This window comes from Oryzias melastigma, linkage group LG3, assembly GCF_002922805.2.
Source record: "Oryzias melastigma strain HK-1 linkage group LG3, ASM292280v2, whole genome shotgun sequence".
In the NCBI taxonomy this organism is placed as follows: Eukaryota; Metazoa; Chordata; class Actinopteri; order Beloniformes; family Adrianichthyidae; genus Oryzias; species Oryzias melastigma.
In genome coordinates this window covers 2,187,096-2,211,185 of record NC_050514.1, presented here as the reverse complement: position 1 = coordinate 2,211,185, position 24,090 = coordinate 2,187,096, and the positions used below count along the sequence as shown (strand labels likewise).

Here is a 24,090-nt window from a genome sequence, read left to right as displayed (position 1 = left end):
ATCCCAAAAACCCACAAAAACATAACTGAGAAAACCCATCATTGCAGTTTGCTGGTAAATCAAACCAAACTGTATTCATAAAAAATAAGTTATTAATGCATTGAGTAGATTTAACTACTTTACAATTACAATAGTGCTGCATCAATTCATAATTACAGTTAGTTGGTAAATCAATCAAATCAAACCAAACTAAACAAAACCAAACTGCATTAGTAAAAATATGTTATTAATTATTTGAATAGCTTATATTTCTTTACATTTAGAAAAGATGCACATAGATTTATCATTTAGGTTTGCTAGTAAACCAAATCAAACCAAACCAGACTCTATTCATAAGCATAAATTATTAATGCTTTGAGGAGCTCAAAAATACAATCAAATTACAATAGAGGGACATAAATTCAACATTACAATTTGCTGGGAAATCAAATCAAATCAAACCGTATATAAACAAATCTGTTTTTAATGGTTTGAGTAGCTTTAAATAGTTTATAATTACAATAAAGGCACATAAATGTATCACTGCAGTTTGCTGGTAAATCAAATCAAATTGTACATATAAAAATGTTTTAACCCTTTGAGCAGCTCAAAATACTTTACTATTACAATAGAGCAGTGTTTCCTAACCCTGGTCTTCAGGGCACACTGTCCGGCATTTTTTTAATCCAACCCTGCTCAAACACACCTGCCTTTGATGGCCGTCATTGTCAGGCTTCTGCTGAGTCTGATGATGAGCTGAATCAGGTGTGCATGAGCAGGGCGTCATCGAAAACATGCAGGACAGTGTGCCCCGAGGACCAGGGTTGGGAAACACTGCAATAGAGACACTGAAACCAACACCCCCCATTGATATATAAAGCCCATACATGCAATAAATACTGGTACAAAAACATGACTGTAATTATAAAATAAACATATGGTTGTCTCTTTAAAGCTGCAGGATCTTTGTTTTCCTTTCAATCAAATACAGTTTTTTACAATTCAATAGCATCTACTGCAGACCAGAACCTGCTGTTCTGTCTGCCTGTTATTGGTAAAAAAAGAAAAAGTTCACCTGTCCAGATGATAAATGAATTTTCATTTTTTGCTTCAGCAGCGTTTCAGGTTCATATCAATGAATGGCACAGACATTTAGACGTAATGACATGCACTGAAATAAAATAAAAATTGTACGCACTCAGATATGTGAAGTGCGAATGGCGCTGCAGTCTCCTCGCTCTCGCACAGTCAATGACTCTTTAAGTTCTCCACCTCCACCTGCCATTTTTCAGATGCATTTGGTTCCAGCAAACAGTACATGTAGGTCATTTCTCTGTCACACCCACATTGGTCTGATATTACCAGCATTAGTGACGCTGCAGAGCTCAGACAAGGTCAGACCTTTTCATAACTGCTGTATGTAATTGTAGTTTATAAATTTCTCCTCCTCGTACAGAGCCGTGCTTCAGCTGTTTTGGACCTGAATACCTAATCGCTGTGCTGACATTGGCCGTCTGTCACAGTGTACTTGTCTGTTACTCGCTGAAGGTCATCAGCCGTGTTTCCCAGAAGCCCTTTCTTCCACTCTACGTTCGGTACCTCCTGCTGGCCTTCCGCGTCTCTTTGGTTCCTCTTACTCGGTGCAGCCAAGCCTCTGCATGTGTGATCTTCAGATGTCTTATGAAAGTCGATCTTAAAGCATGGAGGATTTAAAAGTAACTTGTTTCTCCTCACGCGGCTTCCTCCTTTGGGGTTTCGAACTGAATCTGCACCAAACAGAAAATACTTCTGTAGAAGGTCATATCTCTTCTAGTTGCTTCATTTTATTTATTTTTACTTTTTCCAAAAATCATGCATCTAATAATTATGGGTATTTGCTCATAAACTATTTTACATTCAAATAGCATAAAAAAAACAGTATTTTCCGAGCTATAAGACACACTGGGTTATTAGCCCCACCGCCAATAAAAGGTGCATCATAAGATTCACCAATCTGTAGCGCACATTAACTAAAAAAACAAGTCAGAGATAAGTCTGTCAGACTTATAAACTGCATTCACAGTAACACTAGATCGGTGCCCCTAAGAGCCACACAAGTCACCCACAGGTCTCCTCTAAAAGCATCACAATTCACTTGTGAGCTGCGTCTACATAGATTTAAAATTAAAACATCTTAAAAATATGTTCATGATATATAAACTTTAGATAAGTTTAGGTGACCTCTGACCTACTCCAGTTCAAAGGTCATTAATTAAGTTAAAAATGCTGCAGATTTGGTCATTAGTTCAAAATGTGACAAGATTTGTTTAAAAATGTGTAAGTTGATTTTTTTAACATTACACAGTTGATAAACATGAAACAAAATGGTGAAAATTGGACATTTTCCCATAAAATATAACAATTACTGAGATTAATAAAGTTCTGAATATTGATATTTGTTTCCTAGCTTGTTGTCATTGTTGATAATTAAAGGTGATAAATCAGTGTCTGTACATAGAGGAGTATCATTATTCACTATTAATGTATAACTAAAGGCAAACTGAGCTAATTTGTTATTTCAAAATGGTAGCCTGTATGACTGAGTACCCATGAAGAAGCTCTAAGTTTCAAAAAGGTTGTTGACCTCTGCTCTAGAACTTGTTTGTAGCAAGCTAATGTTTATCATGTTAGAAGCGTTAGCCACATTAGCGCATACACATGTTAAAAAAACCAGAATGGTACTGCTAAAACAAAACATAAGGTAATGTTGATGAGAAAGACACACACCGTCCATTACCGCTACATGCTAGCCACTTTAGCATACATAGCACTCTAGCTTGTTTGTAATTCATTAAAAAGAAAAAATATGCTTCAACATCAGTAAATACAACCAGAGTTAATCTACGTGTAAGGTGATCTGGATTAAAAAGTGCAGTTATTAAAAAGTTATTATGCAGTTATTATGCCTTATAGCAGGGGTCCTCAAACTACGGCCCACGGGCCGGATCCGGCCCTCCTCCCCATTTGGCCCAAACTGTTTTGGCTAAATTAGACATTTTTCAAGTTTTGTTTTAGGCTAATTTGGCATTTAGCTAATATTTCAGCTACATGCTAGCTGTTTTGGTTCATTTTTAATTTTTTAAGTTTTTTTCTGTTAATTTGGCACTTTGCTAATAATTTAACTAACTTTCAACTACAGTGTTTTTAGGTATCAATTTAAGCATGTTCAACTATTGATCTATCCCAGGTAATGCTATATATCTAGTTTTCAAAATGTTTTTGTATTTTTTTTTTTCTGTGAAGATTACAGAAATGAATTATTAAAAATTTGGCTATGTGTGGCTTTCTGGAAAACCCTAAATGTTTACGTTTAGGCTGTGATTGCTACACTGTCTCTGTTAGCCTACAAACCGACCCCGGCCCCCCCATCACAGAAGAAAACAGTTATGTGGCCCTCACAAGAACAGGTTTGGGGACCCCTGCCTTATAATGTCGTATTCATAAAACCAAGGCCAAATGTGAATTTTTACCCCTAGTAGTAGTAGTTTATTTGACAGGGACAATGTGCAAAAACATTAAAGATGCTTTACACCAGATTATAGCTGAAGCTAGTTTCCATCTGTAGTCCCCAAACAAGTATAAATCAATACAATACAAACTTCAATATAAATGTAAACAATCATTCAATACCCACTAACACATTAAACTTGTCCACAAACAACTGATTACATAATAAAATGTTACAATCAAATGTAACTAAAGCCGTATCACTGCTTGCATACAAAAGGTAAGCAGTCATTCAAGTACACACTCCTACTTTCAACATATCAAATTTTGACTGGTTTCACAATAAAAGATAAATAAAAATACAATAAACCCTACCCCTACATCTTCTCCCTACCCCTCCAATTGTAGGAGTACTTGAAGTTGTAGTGGTGTCTGAATTCCTTTAAAATCCAGAGCACTATAGACCTTCACTATATAGCTTTATAGCAGTAGGGTTTAGGGTGGGAATTCAGACATAGCCCCTATTTTTCTATATTCCTCCATTTAAAGGGCTAAATGTAGGGGTAGTGAGTAGATATGAAATTTGAATTTGTCTTTCTTTATCCCCTTAAGACATGGCGTTCAGATGCATTGACATTACATTTTAGGTTATATTATCACTGTAGTTATTTCTATTGAACTGTGGCCCTGTGACTGTGTGTGGAGAGAGTTAGCTCAAATATTGGCTCTGGTCTTAAGAACTTAATCAAATGAAGTCTTTCAGTTAAAACAAAAACTTCAAAGGGTTTGGTTTTAACAAAACATGATCCATAGGTCTGATAAAGCTGCTTTGTCTTGTTTTTAAATGTAAATCAAAATGATTTATTCATATTTTTTAACCCTGACGTAGGGTGAACGACTAAATGACCTTGATTTTCCTATTTTGTATTTAGTGCCGAGTCAGCGGCTGTCAGGTTTGTGCTCGTCATGCTTAACGGATGGTCTCCCTGTTGACAACATCCTTTATTTCCTTATTATTCAAGGGGAAAGATATGAGCCCACAGATTTATTGACTCAGCTCCATTAGCTTTGATGAGGTGTCTAAAGGACTGCGTTGACATTTATAGAAAATCTTCATTTAACCTGTTGCTTGGCGCTTTGCTATGGGCTGCCTGATTCCTTTAAGCTTAAATATTTTAAGTGGAACTTGACAAATTCTTTCGGTCTCAGAAGCTCAATTTAAAAGTGTGATAAACGGAACCCGCAGCTTATTAGCGACTCATGATTTAAGGGATGCAGAGGACATCCAGGACACTGCAGCTGTTTGTTTCCTCAGAAAACTGTGTTTAAAATTCCTAACACACGGCCAACTTTGTCTTCATCAGATTTATAGTTTGAAATGACCTGCTCATATATCCTGCTGGAAGCCACTAAACTAACGACCGAACCATTAGAACTGCAAACGCCGAAGCCTCTACGTGGCCCGAATGAACCACAAACTTAGCTAACGGGTTGATTGATCCCCATCTTTCACCCCTTTTGACCCATACATCAACGTGTAACATCGACGCTGTCGGCGAACTCAAACTGCATTCTGTGGTTTTAAAGGATGAAATGCTAACAGCTCGTCTGTCTTGGTTAAACCTCCAACATGCTTTGGCTTTTGTTACTTAGAGAGCATTTTTCACAGATCACTCTGCAGCTGCCTTTGTTTCAGTCATGGCTCAAAGACTCACTCTGAAAGTCTTGCATGCTTTAACTCTCCCTCGTGGCTTTTTTATCCCGACTGTCCCTGCTTGTGGCACGCTTTAAAACCTCTCAATTAAGCTTAGAAGACAGCTGAGTAATACCATGTAGATGCTCTTTGTTTACTGCCAAAATACTGTAGTTTTTGGAGGGTGCTTCATGTGAAAAAGAAAACAGCATTTTCCCCTTATTCGCGGGGCTTGGGGATCGGAGGAATCTGCGAATAAGCGCCCCAAGGATATCGTTATCGCTCAATAAAAACACTTTGTAAAACATTTATTAAAGACCACTGAAGTATTGCTCAACATCAAGTGTTTTTTTTTAAATTTTGCTTTATTCAGACCAGAGGTGGGGACTTGAGTCATATGACTTGGACTCGAGTCAGACTCGAGTCAGACTCGAGTCAGACTCGAGTCATGATTTTGACAACTTTAGACTCAACTTTCACTTCCCAACTTTGATATAAACTTTGATATATATATATATATAACTTCTGACTTGACTTGGACTTTAGCCCTCTGACTTGGAAAGACGTGCTATTTCCCCCAAAACTCAAGAATTAAAAAATATATTGCAGTGTCTTTGTCTGCATTTGTTTTAGTCTGTGTGGTGTCGGCCCAACATCCAATTAAATTAGGGCCTTTGGATTTATTCGACAGTCCAACCAATCAAATTTCAGAAAAACATTGCCCCGCCTCCCCTATAAAAGCGCGAGTTCCTGTTTGCCGGTGATTTTACATTCAGACATTAACGTGAAGAGATCTTCAGCAAAAACGTTTTGCAGTTTGCAGAATAAGCAGATAAAAGGATTACTGACAGAGACTCAACAACGCCCAACTTCATCCGACTCTTGAAGCAGCAAAATCAGTGAAAGATGGCGCTAGCTTAGCGGCTAACTGTTAGCTGTAGTTAAATGAATGTGAGAGGGAACTCTCTATTAGTGGTGGACTGTGGAAGTGTGCAGCCAGCTCATTGCAATCACAGTGCCCACAAGTGATTTTTTTTTTCTTTCCCTTTTTTTTCGGTTTGGCCTTTTTGTTTTGGTAAAGAGCCCCTCTTTCTCTGGGGGTCACAGTCCCTCTTTAATATTCGCTGCTTTCCTTCCTTTTTTTAATGATATATATTTTTGGACATTCACTGCTTTAAGGGTTTTTAGTCTGCAGGTGTTTGCATGTATGTGTCTGTATGTTAGTGTCTCACCTGCTATCATGAGATGTGTACTTTTGATGAAAAAGATGTGTCCACCATAAATACAATTCATTTGATTCTAACCCATTTAATCATTAATATACTCATAATCTCTGTGTTCTGCATATTTCCTGTTCAATTACAGCATGACCAAAGTAGTATTTTGTGTACAACTTTGCAAAGGTAAGATACTTTAAGATTTTTTTTTAGCTTAACACCAATATTTCCGCTTGAATATTTCAAGTTGTTTAATTTGGATTTCAAATCTTTTTTACCTTGATTTGGCTCCATATATTTTATTATTATTAGGTTAATGTCCCACTCCGATCATCTTATAATCTATCGTAAAAGTGTTCCCAGTGGTCTTTTAATGATAAATTTGATGCTTTTAGCAAAAATTACCCCAAGAAGTTGTCATTTTTTTAGGACATAGTTTATGCAGAGCGGCAGTAGTTCATTAGAAATTCACCTCTGAATTGTGGGCGGGAGCTTGCGGCCTGTCCAGCATATTTTCTACATCACAAATACACTCTTTTTCAAATGCTGTTGTGTGCGACTGCTCCTCATTCATAATAATTTGAATTAAAATAAATTCAGAAGTGAAATTTTAAACATTATTTTCTTCATATTTGTGAGAAAATTGTCACAACAACATGTTAAAAACACCTGAAACACGATTTTCATCAGAGTGGGTCTTTAAAAAAGCATGACAAAATCAGATCAGTGATCTTCTAAAGCACAGGTGTCGAACTCCAGGCCTCAAGGGCCGGTGTCCTACATGTTTTCCAACCAACCTGCCTTTGAAGCTCCTTATTGGCCAAACACACCTGATCCAGGTAATCAGCAGCAGATGAGGCAGGATTTCTGGAAAACCAGTAGGACGTCGGCCCTCGAGGACTTGAGTTTGACACCCCTGTTCTAAAGCATTTAAGTGAAGTAGGATATAGAAATAAGATTAAAGCATGACGTACCAAATATAAAAGGACGACTGCGTAGCGGAAAATGTGTTTTGGCAAACAAGGACTGTTATTTACATTTGTATTAAATATACAATTTCCTCATAATTGTTCATATGCAGAGAGCATCCAACTGCAGGAATAAAAGCTCAGTCAGAGGGAATATAATCCTCTATAAATGTGATCTTTTTTGCCTTTTTTTAAGCTCCCTCATTAAAGAAATCATCTGGCGAGGATAGTGATGGCAAACCTGTTTCCTGATTCAGTCTATAAGTCTGGAAGCGCTGAGATGTCTTTTTCATTATATGCGGCTAATGAAGAAAAGCAGACATTGGGAGCACACCACCTTAAAGATCTAATAATGATATGACTTATGCTGTGTTTTTGTCCAGCAGCCGGAAAATGACAGTCACACTTTGCTCATTAAAGCAGCCAGTGAACTGGAAGGTGAATTTTTTTCCACCTGTTAAGCATCTCATTGGCTTCCCTCAAAATGATCATTATGATAAGGAAAAAGGCTGCAATAATGGAATGCAACATTAGATTAATGATCAAAACTTTAAAGAGGCAGAACTTCATCTAATAATGTTACTTTTTATGGAGTTACCTTTGTACATTTTATAGGATTTGATATCGCATAATAGGTGACAAAACCCCGCATTGAGAAAAGTGAAATCTTGCTCCCAATAATGAATTCATGTGTAACATTTTAATTTCCTGTCAAAGACGATGCCAGCGCCCATCATTGGAGCAGCAACCATTCCTTACCTGATCACTGATGCCCCTGCCAAGGGAAAGGGCTCAGCACAAAGAATAATAATGAGCTGAAATCAGGTTACTAATGTTTCTCGGTGCAGGCAACCTCAGCACTCCTGGCCCTGGTGCGGTTGGTGCTAGAGATAAACGCGGTATCTCAGACATGAAATCATTTGGAGATTGTGTTGGAAGCACCTCTCGGGATACAACAATGAAACTGTGGAGAAAATATGTGGCCTTAAAGGCTCAAATCAAAGTGGAAACTCCAGCAAAAAAAAAAAAAAAACAAGCCTCGGTTAGATCAATGGTTGGTTGTGCTTCCAGTCCAGCAGCTCCTGCAGACCTCGACGTAATTACTCCTGCTGCACTCGGCAGCCTAATGAAGGACGATTTTAAAGGTCAATGAAGTGGTGGTGGATGTAAAGGCTTTTATTCATTTGATTCTTACTTGTGTGTCTCCTGTGTGAGTTGGCATGCACAGACCAACCTCCACCACCTGAACAGAATGAAAATGACTGCTGATAACCCTTTTTGTCACACATGCATTCATCTTTACCCCATTTCTATTCCGCATCCATACCAGGAATCCTTTTCATGGTTGTTTGGAGAAGATACTTCTCCAGATCCCTGTTCTGTATGTGTGCGAGGACACGTACCAAGTTCTAGTTGCTGACACCTGTTGACCTGGAATTTGAGTAACAAGCACACTTTGATTCAAATACTCTCTCATTACCTCAGATAGTCATACAATTTTCTATAACAAAGTGTGACATCCACTTACTCGAACTGGTATCAAAAGGGTTAACAAGCCAATGCTAGGAGCTTGATGCTAGTTTTTCCATCCTTAGTAATTACAAGTGCAAGCACAGCTTCACTGGGCAGGGCATGTCTTAAGACTATACAATCTCCGCCTACCAAAGATTGTCTTTTATGGTGAGCTCTACTGGGCACCGGAACAGAGGCGCTCCTAGGAAGGGATACAAGGACTGCCTTAACCCTTGTGCTACCTTAGGGGGTCCAGTTGACCCAAGCCTTACATGGACATGTTATACATCCCATGACAAATGTGGATGAAGGTGGACAGGATTTCTTGTCTGACACCAGTGAAAATCAAAATTCATAAAAAAAAAAGTTCAGTGCTCTGCCTTTTAGGGTCCAGATGACCCCACTCCCAACGTCAATGTACCTAGAATAGCACAAGGGTTACAAAGGCCTTAGGTACTTGTAAAATTAATCTCAACCAGTGGTCCTATCTTGCTACCGACTGTAGCACCTGGCGCACAACTACCTATCAGACCATTTGTACCTTTCGAAGCTTCCCGGAGAATGTTCCCGGCAGAGAAGAGACGAAGGTGCAAAATCCAGGCCTCAAATCCAAGCACGGACCCGAACCTCTTTTGTAGTACTCTTCTGGTATTGGTCTTGTGAGCCATGAGCACACCTGCAATAAGCGTGGACAAACCTCAACTTAATCTTCGTTTTGTGAAGTCTTGCCATGAGAATTAGTTAGTGCCGTTTAACAAATGTTGGCAAAAGGTTTTAAAAAAGGACATCTTGCCCAGCATGGTAACTGCAGATTCCATCTATCCATCTTCTTGTCCGCTTCTTCCCTTTCGGGGTCGCGGGGGTGCCGGAGCCTATCCCTGCTACTGGTGGGCGAAGGCGGGGTTTACCCTGGACAGGTCGCCAGTCTGTCACAGGGCCAACTGCAGATTCATTTTTTATTTTCATTTTTTTGTCATCAGAGCTTACCCAAAGTCCCATTAGTTGTCTTTAGGGCTGTAACAATTCGTTTTAACAGTGATTAGATTCATATCATAATTTGTGGTTGGTTATACGATTCTTTGTCAATATTGGTTCATTTTGAAGAGTCTGATTCAGTGATCTAAAATGGATTCAGGACATGTTTATCTAAAACCTCCACCACTGTGACTCAGAGATAAATACCTGGTACTGAACCGTGTAGATTGTACTGAAGACTGCAGATTGTAAAACAGTAGTTTTTTTTTTTTTTTTGCCAAAAAACTGTGTAATCATAATTAATAGACCCACTGAGAATGCTTTCAAAGTTGCTGAAAAGATGATCGGAATGGTATCTTTGGCATGACTAAAACCATGGATTCGAACTCACGACCTTCAGGGCTGAATTCTATTACTAAACCACTGAATTGGTTGGTAAAAGATGGGACACAATGAAACTTCCCTGCCTATATCTCAGTATTTTTCATAGTATTTTATGCATAGAGGACATAACTGTAATCTGTTGTTTTTTCACTAGAAGTCTGTTCAGACTTGAGTACTTTTAAAAGCAAGTTTGTGCTGGCAAATAGAAATAAATTTAGCATGCCTTCTCTTTTACCCTGTTTCATATGTCAGTAGGGCTGGGTATCAATAATAATTTCCAAAATCGAGTCGATTCGATTCACGACTTTTCCGATTCTTTCGATCCACTCAATACAATTTGATTTAATTCAAATTTGAGTGAACAAAATGTACACAATTTAGACACCATTGTTTAGAAATACATTAATTATATAAACATGTTTTGAATATATTCATATAAATCTGATACAGTTCACATACTGTAAAATGTAGCAGTGAAATAATGAGATTATTAATATCATCCAGTGTTACATGGATTCTCTAAAGGAGAAGTTCTAACTAAAATGTTCATATCATTAACATTGTAAACATTGTTCAGCTTCTCCTGGAGGACGTTTCAGTCTGTCCACTAGGTGGCGATGGCGCTATAGCAATACACCTTTTTCCAGAAGAAGACAATATGAGCAAAAAAAAACTGTCTTAGTCCACATCTTGTTACTTTTAAACACATATTTCCTTTGAAGAGTTTTGAAAATGTGTGCCTGTGAGTTTATAAAGATGTTATTTTAGTCAGAATGTATGTTTAGGTTGACTAAGCGTTAGCATTAGCTGTCCTATGGGAAATTCTATTGAACGTTAGCATCAAGCTAGTGGACTTTAGCTTTTATGTGCTAAATCGATTTATATTTTTATGGATCGATTATTAGTTTATTAAGCTTAGATCAATTAATTGATTTAATCAACCCAGCGCTATATATCAGATGAACACTAATATCTTCATGTATTAAATCTCATACACAGTTGGTACTTATGGATGCAGTTAGAATCTGTCATGAACCTTCACAGTCCTGCAGCCCAAGTCTTTGACACTTTTCTTGTGTTTATGTGTTGTGAGCGTCACTGTGCTCCTGCGTCGGGGTGATGAAGGGTGTCATTACTGTTCCTCCTTCAAGCTCAGCATGGACCGGCCCACCTCCTACTGGCTGTCTAGCACAGGCCCCATGTGGCAACCAGGCACGAGGAGCGCCATCCACCAAGGAGACCCAGGGGACGCTTACATATACTCTCATCTTACCATACTCCCTCTGTGTTAGCTGCTCTTTTTCAAGAATATTTCAACCACTACAGTGGTTGTTGCTTATCAGAAAAAAATACCACAAGAGCTTTTATCAGAAGATAAGGTCATTATTGAGGTGAAGTAATTACAGATATCCAACATAGTGAAGAAGCTGGCACACAGCACTATTGGGAATTGGGTGACAAAGCCAGATTATACTCTATTTTCATCTGCATACAGTGCTACAGGTAAAACCAGTCCTATTCCCAGCAGCAACCTTGGGGTAAAAGAATTTGGGTCATTTTATCCATTAAACATGATATATCTGCCATCTTGGTAGGATATGTTCTAGTTTCAGGCCAGTTTCTTTGTCTTCTTCAGCCCAAATGCTCCAGTTTGTCTTTCTTTTTGTGTTGCTTTTTCTTGACTTTATAGGTTTCACGTGTTGCTGAGATGCAGAGAGGGACCTGTTGAAACCATCCTCACTTTTCACTGAGTAGTTTTGGACTTTTCCTTTTTGATCAGACGTACTGACTTGGATCATCTAGAAGACTTGAAATCCTTAATCCAAGAATCTATCATCTTCTTTGGCTGGCGAGCTCTACCCTGCACTCAGCTCGTACAGTTTGGCTCATGGCAGCATTTAAGTCACACGGGACAGACTGACAGATGCCCTTTTTAGAAGTAGAAGCTGTGGAGCTCTGTTGACGGCTGCCTGCATATTAAGCAGCAGTTCTTTCAGAAGTTGAGATTGGGGTAAACCAGGACACTTAACACGGCTTCCTTTCACCACACAAGTCATCATCTGTACTTTACCGAGGATTGCATGCTAATCTACCATTTATGATACTACCTATTGATGATGTCATCAATAGTCGACGTTAGCTGATAGTGCTCGGAAATACATAACAACAACGGTTTTATAACTTTAAAAAGGTCATACTAAAACAAAAAGTCATTACTTACATTTAAATGTAAACTTCTGTGCTTCAGAGCACGCGCATGTGAAGAAATTTGTTTGTCCTCCGCGATACAGGACAACGCGGTTCACCCTACCGGCGGAGGGATACACAGTCATAAGTCCCTACTACCACAACTTAAAAAAAAATTTGGACACCACTATCACTTCAAATGCCCCAACAATTGGAGGGATAGGGAGATGCTGTATGGGTAGGGGGAGAATTGGGTCGGAAACTCACTGAGCTCAAAGCGGAGCTGACTTATCTGGTGACTTCAGACAGGGCGATGAGCCTGACTACAAATCTAGCAAATCTAGGATGTTAAGCCATCTCAAGCTAGCAACTGCAAGGATGCTAACAATGTATATATATATATAATTTGGTGACAGTTTTTTATTTTTCTAATTTAAGTTTTTTTTTTTTTCCCTATTTCCCTATTTTCCCTATGTTTTTAATATTTGCTTCAAGTTTGCAATGTTTACTTTTGAGTTAAAACATTTTTTAAATTCCCTTTTTTTTCTTCAAATTTACCATTGGATTTTTTTATTCACTGTAAACTGATTCTGATTTGACCCCTCAAAGATGCCCCAGATTTATTAAAAAAAAAAAAAAAAACTTACTTACATTTTGAAAAATGAATACATTCAAACAAATTAATATTGTCAGATGTTTGCATAGAAACATGTTCTTATTCAGTGTTAGCCAGTTTTCTGATTTTTGCCCAATCTGTGCAGCTCTGACTGATTTTAACTACTTGGTTTCTGTAATTTTGTGAAGCGGCAGTGATGTGTATGGCTGGGTATCGGTTATAATTTCCAGAAACAATTCGATTCGATTCACAAGAGCCTGAATCAATTTGATTCTGATTTTTTCCGATTCTTTCAATTCCTCAATTCAATTCAATTCAATTCAATTCTAAGTTTACAAATTTAAACACATTGGATTAGAAATACATTAAAAATCTAGTATTTAATTTGAATATATTCATATTAATCTGATACAGTTCACATATTGCAAAATGTATTAGTAAAATAATGAGATTAATTGCATACAGTTACATGGATTCTCTAAAGTCTTAAAGTTTTAACAAAAATGTTAAGATCATTGACATTGTAAACTGTGCTGGAGGACGTTTCAGTTTGGCCACTAGGTGGCGATCGCGCTATAGAAATACACTTTATTCAAGAAGAAGACAACAGCAAGAGGGAAAAAAATAAGTTTTAGACCACAAATAGTTAATTTAATTTTTTTTCCTTAGAATAGTTTGGAAAATTAATGCCTGTAAGTAATTAAAGTTTTTCATTTAGTCAGCAATGAATTTTTTTTTTTTTGTTTGGTCAACCGAGCGTTAGCATTAGCAGTCCTATGGGGAATTCCATTGAACGTTAGCATCAAGCTAGCGGACTTTAGCTTTCTGTGCTAAATTGATTTATATCTTTTGTAAATCGATTATTGATTTAGTAAGCTTAAATCGATTCAAATCGATTAATTGTTTTTTTTCCCCCCTCAACCCAGCGCTATTGATGTGTGTAGCAGGATAATAGAGGTTTTAATAAATATAAACTCTTACTTATTTACCTGTAAATATTAGAGTTTTTTTTGTTATATATTTAAGTAATTTCTACAGGAAGTTATTGCAGTAATAAAGTCCCATATCAAAGGCTTTCGTAGTGTTAAAGCTAGTGTTACTAAGGCCAAGAGGCTCTTAGAGGTGCTGCACAATTACTGGGCCGGCTAATCAACTTACAGAGGCAGGGAAGTGTTTCACTGTACAAATTAAAATGGGATTTTACTCCATTTAATTTTATGTGAAAAAATATATTTAGATCAATAATTTCCAGGTATATAGTGCAAAATTTAACTTTGACCGTGTTTTTTATAATTTAGTTTTATGTATTTCAGGTGTCATTTTGTGTGTTGTTTATACTTTATTTAAGACGATTTTTTTAGTTACTCAAAGAAACTTTTGACTTTTTTGTCTGGTGCAGAACTGGAAGTCCAGCCAATGTGCAAATATGAATATTGGTGACAGGGTGCAGTGGAGTGAGACTGACATTCACATGGAAGGAGAGCGGTCTCAGCTCGACCTCCTCTGACAGGAAGAGATGGTTGGGATTGAGGGGAGAGAACATATTCCGGGGCAGTCATCCTGGTGTTTAGCTGTATTGGACCAGTGTCGCTGTCAGAGCTGGAAAGCTTCGGTAAACTTGTGTGTTTCTTTTTTTTTTTGGCCTGTTTTGTTAACATACCGTTCTCTTCTGGTTTGTTGTTGACAGGATTTATGAGCGGGTGATAGACCCTCCTCAGATGGAGCTCACCTTGGGCAGTGGAGTGTGGCTAGGACAGCACAGCCACAAGCATGGTCTGTTCAAGGTAAGACACACAGAACGCACCCACAGACTCTGACACAACTGAGCGTGCTCCACATTAAGCACCGCCTGGTAGAGTTTGCCACTGCCGAAGGAGGAAGCGTGGAGGAAGAAAGACAAGATCCAGGCTGAACGCTGGGGGCCCACGGCTCCTCTTTGAGTCCTCAGCACTTTTCTGCTTGTGCTTTGAATTGCTTATTCCCAAGGCCAATGTGATGCTGAATTTTAATCGCTGCTCATTTTCTCCACATCCAGCATGCACTCACAGACAAGGGAAACACTGGAGTATCACCAGGACATGCACGCACACTTGATATTCATAGTTCTCCTGCCCACCTGCCATGCAATCAGTGGACCTCCTGTTTTTTTTCCTTTGTGACATATTGATTAGCCACGCAGCCCTACTGTGGGGAAAATTATTTCTCCTCCCCATGCTTTGACATAATCGCTGCTACTCTGCAGTGCTATTCTTTCCTGCCTGTTTGCCTTCTTTTATTCATCTCTTCCATAAAAAGGCTTCAGAGAGTTACTATTTCTGCAGGGAGGCTATAGTCTTGAAAGACTCATTTTAATACCCCGACCCTACCTGCCTCCAAACCAGAGTTTTGCACCAGCCTCTCCTGTGCTGATATGCATGAATTGCATGTCAGAAGCAGAGATAGAGGTTGTCAAAGAAAAAGAGACAAAGGTTTATGCTAGGACCCAAACACAAACCAATGTGCACATCTGCTTGAATCAGGGATGCGATGAGTCACAGGGACCATTTGGATGTATTCCCTCTTGTAAAAGTACAGGTGGACTCTTGCTGTTTGCAGATGACCAATGTGGAAACCTAATTTTAAGATCGTAGAGCGCTCAGAGTCTGCAAGTGGCTGGATGGCTCAGTTCATTGGGTGTAGGACTGGTGCACTGGACAAGGTTAAGTAAGGGTGAAGTAGGTGAGATGCATATGGATTTTTCATATTTTCAAACTTCTGAAACCTGTGAACCCCACAAGGAGTCTGTTTGTGCTTTTCAAGTGATAAGTGTGAGCCCAATTAACTTAACTGTCAGATCTGGTTAAATTAGACAGAGCGTAGTATGTGTGGGCATCCTACGTGTGTCCTACAGGAACTTTCGTATCGCCTGCTTTTGCGCCCAGTCAGTGAGGAGTTAGTACTCACGCCTGACAAAAGTGTGGCGCAAGTTCAACAGTATTGCCCGTATGAAATACTTCAAAATACACTTACCACATGAACGAAAATGGTATGTTCCATTTTCATGACGTCCCTTAAGGTGGTTGCACAAACCTCAAGGGAACTGCAAGACACATCTGCACTTTCTAAAAGTCATCCAATGAGAATTTTTTTATTTGAAAAAATTGTTCCCAGTAGTGTTTTAATTATGATTATGAAGTTTTTAACCAAAATCTCACAATCTAAATGTCTTAAAAAGCCATTTTTCATGTTGATCTAAAGCCTCTGTCTGCAAAATATCCTCCGAGGGGGCGTGGCTTTTGGAGCTGAGTGGAGCTGCTCCGTCCTGGACCCCCTCCTATCTGATTATGATAGCTCTGTGTCTCGCTAGGGTAAATCATCACGGCTGCTTCACAAAAATGTCCCGCCGTGTCGTTTTGAGCTCGATGTCAGTTCGAACAAGGAAGTGAAGAGCTTCGTTGAGCGAACTTTCATTGATTTACAATCTTTTCCAACTGCGGTCAAATGAGCCGCCGTTCACATTTCCGTGGTCACATCAAGAAGCTCCGTGGAGTCTGGTGGAGATTTTCCAGCGTTCTCAGTCCTGCTACCGTAAGTATTGGATGAAACTCACACCAAAAATCCAGTGATGCTGATTTGACCACAGAAATGTGAACGGCAGCTCATTTGACTGCAGTCAATGTGAAGATACCATCTTCTCTTCTCCAGAACCTGAACTAGACACTAGGAACAGATGAGGGTTTAGTGCATGTGCAGCAGAGCTGTTGATGGAAAGAAGATCATTCATTCAAACAGAGTCTGTCCAAGACAGTTTGACTGATTTAAAAGGAGAAATATTCGGAAACGGAAATACAAAATGATTTCTTATCACATTTGTTATCTTCCATAAGAAATATGCCACAGAGACATGTTAAAAACTAAAAAAACAGGATTTTCATCGGAGGGGGACTTTAATCATGACCCATGATTAAACAGCTCAGTTGCTTTACAATAAACTTCTATAGTTTGTTTTTATATTTCAGATATTTTCCGAATAAGACACAAGAACTCAAATCTGTCATTTTCCCATTTATTGAACCTCTCACTACGATCAACAGATGGGTTTAGTGTCAAGACTGAATATCAAAGAAGCTTTAAGTATTAAGTAATATTCTGTTAACCAATCTAAGAATCCAGTGACGGTCAAATATGTAATACAAAGTTTTCTTTAACAGTATTTTAATTTTTTTCTCCGTTGTATAACTAATGACATCACTTTTGATTTATTTGCTCCAGCTCTTCTAAAGCTGAAGGGCTGTTGAAGGAAAACAGAAGAAAAAAAGCTAGTTATGAAAGCAGCTCTGCAGACAGGAGTGGAGCACAGATAAGTAGTTACAATCTATCCTGCTTGGGACTGGAGTGGTGTAATGATGGGAGGGGCTAACTAGGCCTTTAAATAAAACATATTGAGCCTTTGCAGCGCCTTGAGATGTTCCTCATCCTCTCACCGGCTCCTCATGGGAGCCTCTCCACTCGTGCCAGCAACTGTAATAAATTATCTTTATCTGGAATCCATTGTGCCTCGGAGGCCGACTCCTCCGGGATCCCCAAAACTCGTTTGGAACTAGGGCTTTGGTGTGCGTCATGCACCACTGGACAGTAATGAATCTAATATGGGCTATGATGGAACCACTGAACTTGTTACAATGCGGTATGGAGGTCCAGAACTTACGTCTGGTGTGTCGTGCTTGTTTGACCTCACTTATGACCTTTGTCTTCTCTGTTGAATGATTTACTCTTTTTGTTTCGTGCTTGTCTTTTATTTTTTTTCTTCTTTAACCTAGACAGTACAAGCTTTCTGTTCTGAACACAACCTGCTTCTCAAGACATACAGTTTACATTCTCTTTTGAATCTCTGAAATGTTTTGTGTGTGTGTGTCCTCTGTTTCCTATCATATTCTAGAACTTTAAAATAAAACGTGTTTTTATCAAGCTAAAAAAATAGAACAACATGAACTGGTTTGATTGGTAATTTACAGTATGTGCTGTCAGTGCAACCAGACAAGACTTCTGTTTTTGGATTGTGTTTGATTTTATTTACTGTATTTTCTTAACTATAAACCTTGCCAGATTATAAGTCTCTCTGTTAATGAATGGTCTGTTTACCACTTTATGTCATATGTAAGACGCATCAACCTATAAGGTGCATTATGCCAAGACAAAAGAGTCAGAGGTAAATCCGTCAGTCAAACTTTATTATCCACCTTTGCATTTACTCTAGAACTTGTTTGTAGAATTGCTACATTAGCCACTTTAGCACCATTAGCAGCATTAGCGTATTCACAACACCTGTAACTCCCAACATTGTTCACAACATGTAAAAAAAAAAAAACAGACTGATAGCCTTTCACAAAAACACTGTGCCTATGCTACTTTGTTTAAAAAAAAGGCCTAAGCTGTTATACGTTAGCCACATTAGCATATTGACAATAATACCCAAATAAGCATTTAGCGAGTGTAACTCTCAAAACTCCTTCAAAATCAATACACATAACCAGAATTGATCTAGATATAAGGTGCTCCAGAATGGTAAGCACATTTTTGTTTTTGAAATAAAACTAAGCCTTTTAAGTCTGCTTTTAAGTGTGCTTTTAAGTAAGTGCACTTTTAAGTATGGTTTTAAATGCACTTTTAAGTAAGTGCACTTTAAAATGTGGTAAAGACGGTACTGTACTCTAAAAATATTTTTTTCACCTTTTTCTTGTCTACAAAGCTTTTCCTTTCTATATTATGTTGTTGCTATTTGTTTCAGTTTAAAATGTGTTTTAACGTCTTATTTTTTGCTAATAAAAGGTCCTCTAACACATCAGTGACATAAAATACTCAACAAATATTGTTGCTTTGTGCAGTAAACTTTTTAGAATTTGCCAAGTTCTTTTAAAGTTTAAGATTAAAGCTCGTAGAAAAATGCAGTGACTTAAAAACTGCAACATTTCCAGTAGGAATAAAGAGCACTCATGGTATAAATCAAAGACCTGATATCTACAATGACAGGTTCAGACTTTAAAATGTTTATAGAGTGGAAAAAAAACCTTTCTGCCATGATTTTTTTTGACGGATATCAGATGGACAAACTCTTCAAAGCAGCTTCTTTGCTGTTTGGGGATGTTTTATGATGTTAGTTGAGCCCGAACAGTCAAGGTGAATCTAATTAGATCTGATCTGTTGTTTGAGTGATCGGATCACCAGACACAGAGGAACCGTTCGCTTTCATTTATTTTAATCCAATTCTCCTCCTTTAGACATGGCATTTGAATTTTATTTAAGAACTCAGAGGAGCAACTGAAGAGAAAAAGCGAAGGAGGAGGAGCAGCAAAAGCAAAAGAGAGGATGAACTTTAGCTAAGATCACCTCCACAGTGTTTGGATTGTGGAAAGTTCTACATAACACACTTCTGTGAAGAGTGTTCCCAGCATGAAAGTAGTCTGTGAAAACTTCGCCAACTGTGTCTCAATAATTTATTTAAAAACTAGATAAAACATGAACTGCTGGTTGGTTTTAGAGAGAAGTTCTTTCAGTTTTCTACCACTTTTATAGGAGAAAGCTTTTACACAGATTCTTTTTTGCAATATCTTTTAAATATTTACATTAGGACTGTGGTGCTAGAGTTTCTCATAAAACATCAATCCATGAAGATAAATACACTTTTTGTGTGCATGTCACTTCTTATTGATATTAAACATCTTTTTTAACATTTACTGACTCAAACATTTACTTAAGTATTTATCATTGTTAATATTAAAGACCCACTTTTCCCAATGGAAGAGGGGTCTTCCATTGGATCACCAATCCATTCAAAAGCCAGTGTCTCTGATGGTATAGAGTTACAGAAGTGCTTATTGATTAGACAGCTTCTATTTTATTAGAAAGAAGTGTGAATTCTGAAAGATATGTGGAATGTCTGCTCACAAAAGAAGACCTTGTGTTCTAGCTGGGCCACAATAAACTCTGTTGTCTGCGGCGACAGTCATTGAGTCTCAAGGAGAATCTGGAGCTGAACTTACCTGCAAGCAGTCCAGTTCTTTCACTTATGTTGCGTTCACACAAACACGAATCGAGAGTATGTATCAACACAAAATCAAAGATAGGGCGAACGCGAGATGAGGCACAACGCATCTAAAAAAGTTTGTGCTAAAATTGCAAACATATTTTTTGAAAGCAAAAAAAAAAAAGCGTGCAAACACAAAAATATTATTGAAAGCAGAAAAAAAATTTTTTTGAAAGCCAATATTAAATATTTTTATTTGAAAATAATTAATTTTTATTCTTAATACTTTACAGTTTATAAAATTATGATCTCAAAACTGTAACTTTTGCTTGAAATATGGTGGCACAAAAGTCACTTCATACATATTGACACAATGTTTCCCATTTTTTTTATTGAAAAAGCATAACTGTAACTTCAGTTCAAACATAAATGTTAAATGTTCCATATGGTCTTCACCCAGTCATCCTTCTTTAGGGGGGTCCACCGTGTACCATAAAATAAGAATAAAATTGAAGGACATTTTTATTATTGTCTCGATTCAAATAAGAAAAAATATCATAAAGTTCAGAAGGAGAACAATCTGCTTCTCCTCTATGCTGGTTTTGGACTCGACCCACAAATAACATCATCAACACCTCACAGGCCAAAGTGAAGACCCCGATTGGTAGAAGTGATGCGACTTCTTTGCCAAATTTCAGATCTTTGAACTCTGGAGATAATTTGCTTCAACACCCGAAGCTGCTGCCAAACTGCCACACCTAAACCTCAAAACAGAGTTCAGGACCTCAGATCGCATCTGTACATTGACTTAGCATTGAAGCTGGCATTAGCAAAAATTGCATTTGGTGTGAATGTACACAACTAAAGAATTAAAAAAAAATTAGGTGGAAAACAAATGTCATTGATCTGGTCCAAGATTTATGTATGCCTATAAAGGCACTGCAGTCTCCACAAATTCCTCTACCTCTCCATGAATTGCAGAAAATAAATTGTGTTACCTCAACTTTGATAAAAAATTGTACTTTTATCAGGTGATAAAGTACTACGAGTAGAGAGAAGAAGGTGCAAGTTCTCTTTTAACTGATCATTTTCTGTCCGTTCAAGACTTGGATGTGTTCTAATCTTACTGCTCATGACGAGTCAAATGCCTCCACAATGCTAGTCAAAGGAAAAACACTTGATATATATGGCATGCTTAATTTTTAATGGGATTCTGTTCACATCTGGCTCCAACCCTGTGCCATAGAGGTTCATGTTTTAGTCATATGACCCTCATGTCGAGGTCACACGATCAACCAAGACTTCTCAAATGCAATGACGAGGAGCGAATTTGACGAGATAATGACTTCGATTCATGTTGGGAATAACTAAAAGGCCACAGACAGCTCGCTCTACATTGGAGGCATTGGGATCTTTACAAAAGAGGGGAAATATTACTGATGTAATGCAAGATAACATCACAGCCATCGCCTTTGACAGACTTTGAAAAGGTCAGGAGTCAAAGTTAAGAAAGTATTTCTTTCCCGGAGCATCGTGGTTATTTTATATAACCAAAGCATGTGGGAAAAATGCACTTTTCCAATTTTTATCCTACATTTAACTAACATTGCTAACATTAAAAGAAAAACCTCAACATTTATGTGGTTGGAAAGTCTCTGAAGGGAATTGCATGCAATTCTATTGCAGGAAGAAATTTCCAGATATTTATGGCAGGTTGGTTTGTTTGAACAAATCTGGAGGCATTAAAAAAAAGTAAAAGTAATTAACATATGAAGCATGTTTTCAGACCGTGGGAAGCCGGAGTCACCGGAGAAAACCCATGCATGGACGGGGAGAACATACCAACTCCACACAGAAGGGTCTCTCATTGGTGGTTCTGTTTCAAGCCCCCCCCCCCAGCCGGGACTTGAACCAGGGACCTTCTTGTTGTGAGGCAAGGATGCCAACCACTGTTCCACCATGCAGCCAATATGTGGCAACTACCAAAACTCTTATGACAGAGTATTGGAGCCACCATAAAAACAAACAAACAAAAAAAAAACAATACCCTTAGAGTAAAGCTGTAAAATTGAGAAAAATCATAATTTTGTGACAATAAAGTCATGAATCTAAGAGAAAAAAAGTCAACATTTTACAAGAAGAAAATTAATAAAATATAATATATCATAAGTTATGAATCGAAAATTAAGTAGGTTAAAGTAATACATTTATGAAGTAAAATATCTTTTATATAAGAAAAATAGAAACAACTACAAAAACAAAACCAGATTTATTTATGTATCTATACACACACACACACACACACACCCACACCCCCCCCCCCACATATATATATCCTTCCTATGGTGTTAGGGTCCCTATGGACCCCTTTTGAGTTTTAGCATGCATAAAAGTACTTCATACATTTGTTTTTTGCGATGAAACTTTTTGACTTTGTCAGGGACTTCCATTTAAACAAAATAAAATCTTTTTTTTTTTTTACTAAATTTTAACGTGCTCTGGTGAAAAAAATGACTTTTGTGGTGTTCGGGTCATTCTTGACCCGGTTAAAATTTTTTATCATAAAACAATAAAAAATGCCAAAAATGAAATCACAAACACACAATCAACCAACAGCCTCTTCCCCTAACCACTTGAGCTTCATCTAGGGGCTTTTCTCTTTGCCTTTTCGCGAGAACAAACAAAGGGAGACATGTCCAGGTTTGTCAAGCCATTTGAGTGTATATAAGTGGTGACTTGCAGAGTTCACATTTCCAATTCACAGGATGCAACAAAGAGGAGAAGATTAACTGTAAATGAAGCTTTGGATCACATTTTTGCTGCAAATAAGGCAGAGGACACACAGGATTTTAGCGATGGAGATGAGCAGGGCTGTGAGAACGAAGATGATGTGGAGTACCAATTGGAAGAAACAGATACAACTGATCAGTCTGAAGAGGAGGTCACTGGTGCTGAAGCTGCTCCTGCTGAATCATTCCAATCCAAACGTGGCAACATCTGGACAAGCTAACTGCCACCTACACTTGACAGCGAATGACCAGGAGATGGCCAATGGTTGTGTTTTACAACATCCTCAATGTGTCTGCATACAATGCATTTGTGTTGTGGACCCATATTCACAAAGGGTGGAATTCAACCCAAAACACCAAGCGGAGAATGTTTCTTGAGGAGCTCGGGAATTCCCTTGTCAAGCCGTATATTGAGCAACGGGAACGGGTGCCCCGAGACCCAGATGCTGCAGACTTGGTCAGACAGCTGAGGTGGTCACCAAGCACGCCGTCCACATCCACAGCAACAAGAAGAGCATCAGCATCACCTCCTCGTTCAGGAGCCAGCCCTGCCTCAAGCACTCCATCCACATCCACAGCCACAATGCCAGTGAGACCACCTCGCTCAAAAAGAAAGAGGTGTCAGGTCTGCCCTAGCAATATGGACAGAAAAACCTACATAGTGTGCTTCACCTGCAACAAATATATCTGCAAAGAACACACTAAAAGTGTCACTTTTTGCAACATATGCATCTAAACACCCCCCCCCCCCCACCCACACACACACAGGCATGTTCTTTGCACAGAGTATTTATAGAACAAGTACTTGACTTCTTTTGGTGTGATTTTCTCGATTGGTTGTTGTTTATTTGACCTTGCAAATCTTTGTAATTATTTATTATTTATGACTGTTCTGTTTATTATATTGTTAAATATTAAAGTTCTATTGTGTGGGGGAAAAAAAAAGACTTGTTTTTGCCTTTTTTTTGAAGTAAATATATACGGGTCCAAAATGACCCGAAACACCATAGATGTTACTATATTTGATAATATTAAAATTTAAATCTTTTTTTTGTTGAACATTTAAGAAATGTGTTTTAATATCTCTCATTTACACTCAGGTAACAGAACAACTGATTATTTTGTTGCCTTCTTCTCTGAAGGTTCATTTGACAATTTTTTAGACATTGAAAACGAGGGGTATGCTGTTAAAATTAAGGCCCAGGAGGCCACAAAAAAATATTAAAACCAATCTTTTCATGGATAAGGGAGCCCAACCAGCTAAACAAGAGTTAAGAAAAA

The 24,090-nt window shown here is 38.1% G+C and overlaps 1 protein-coding gene across 1 annotated transcript in view; it reads left to right on the top strand.

Moving 5' to 3' along the window:
• Positions 1 to 24,090, top strand: part of LOC112160622 (protein kinase C-binding protein NELL1) — a 400,547-nt gene that overhangs the window by 144,789 nt on the left and 231,668 nt on the right. Inside the window, exon 6 of the mRNA XM_024295273.2 lies at positions 14,705 to 14,801. Within this exon, the coding sequence (XP_024151041.2) occupies positions 14,705 to 14,801 (97 nt within the window). The remainder of the gene's footprint in view (positions 1 to 14,704; positions 14,802 to 24,090) is intronic.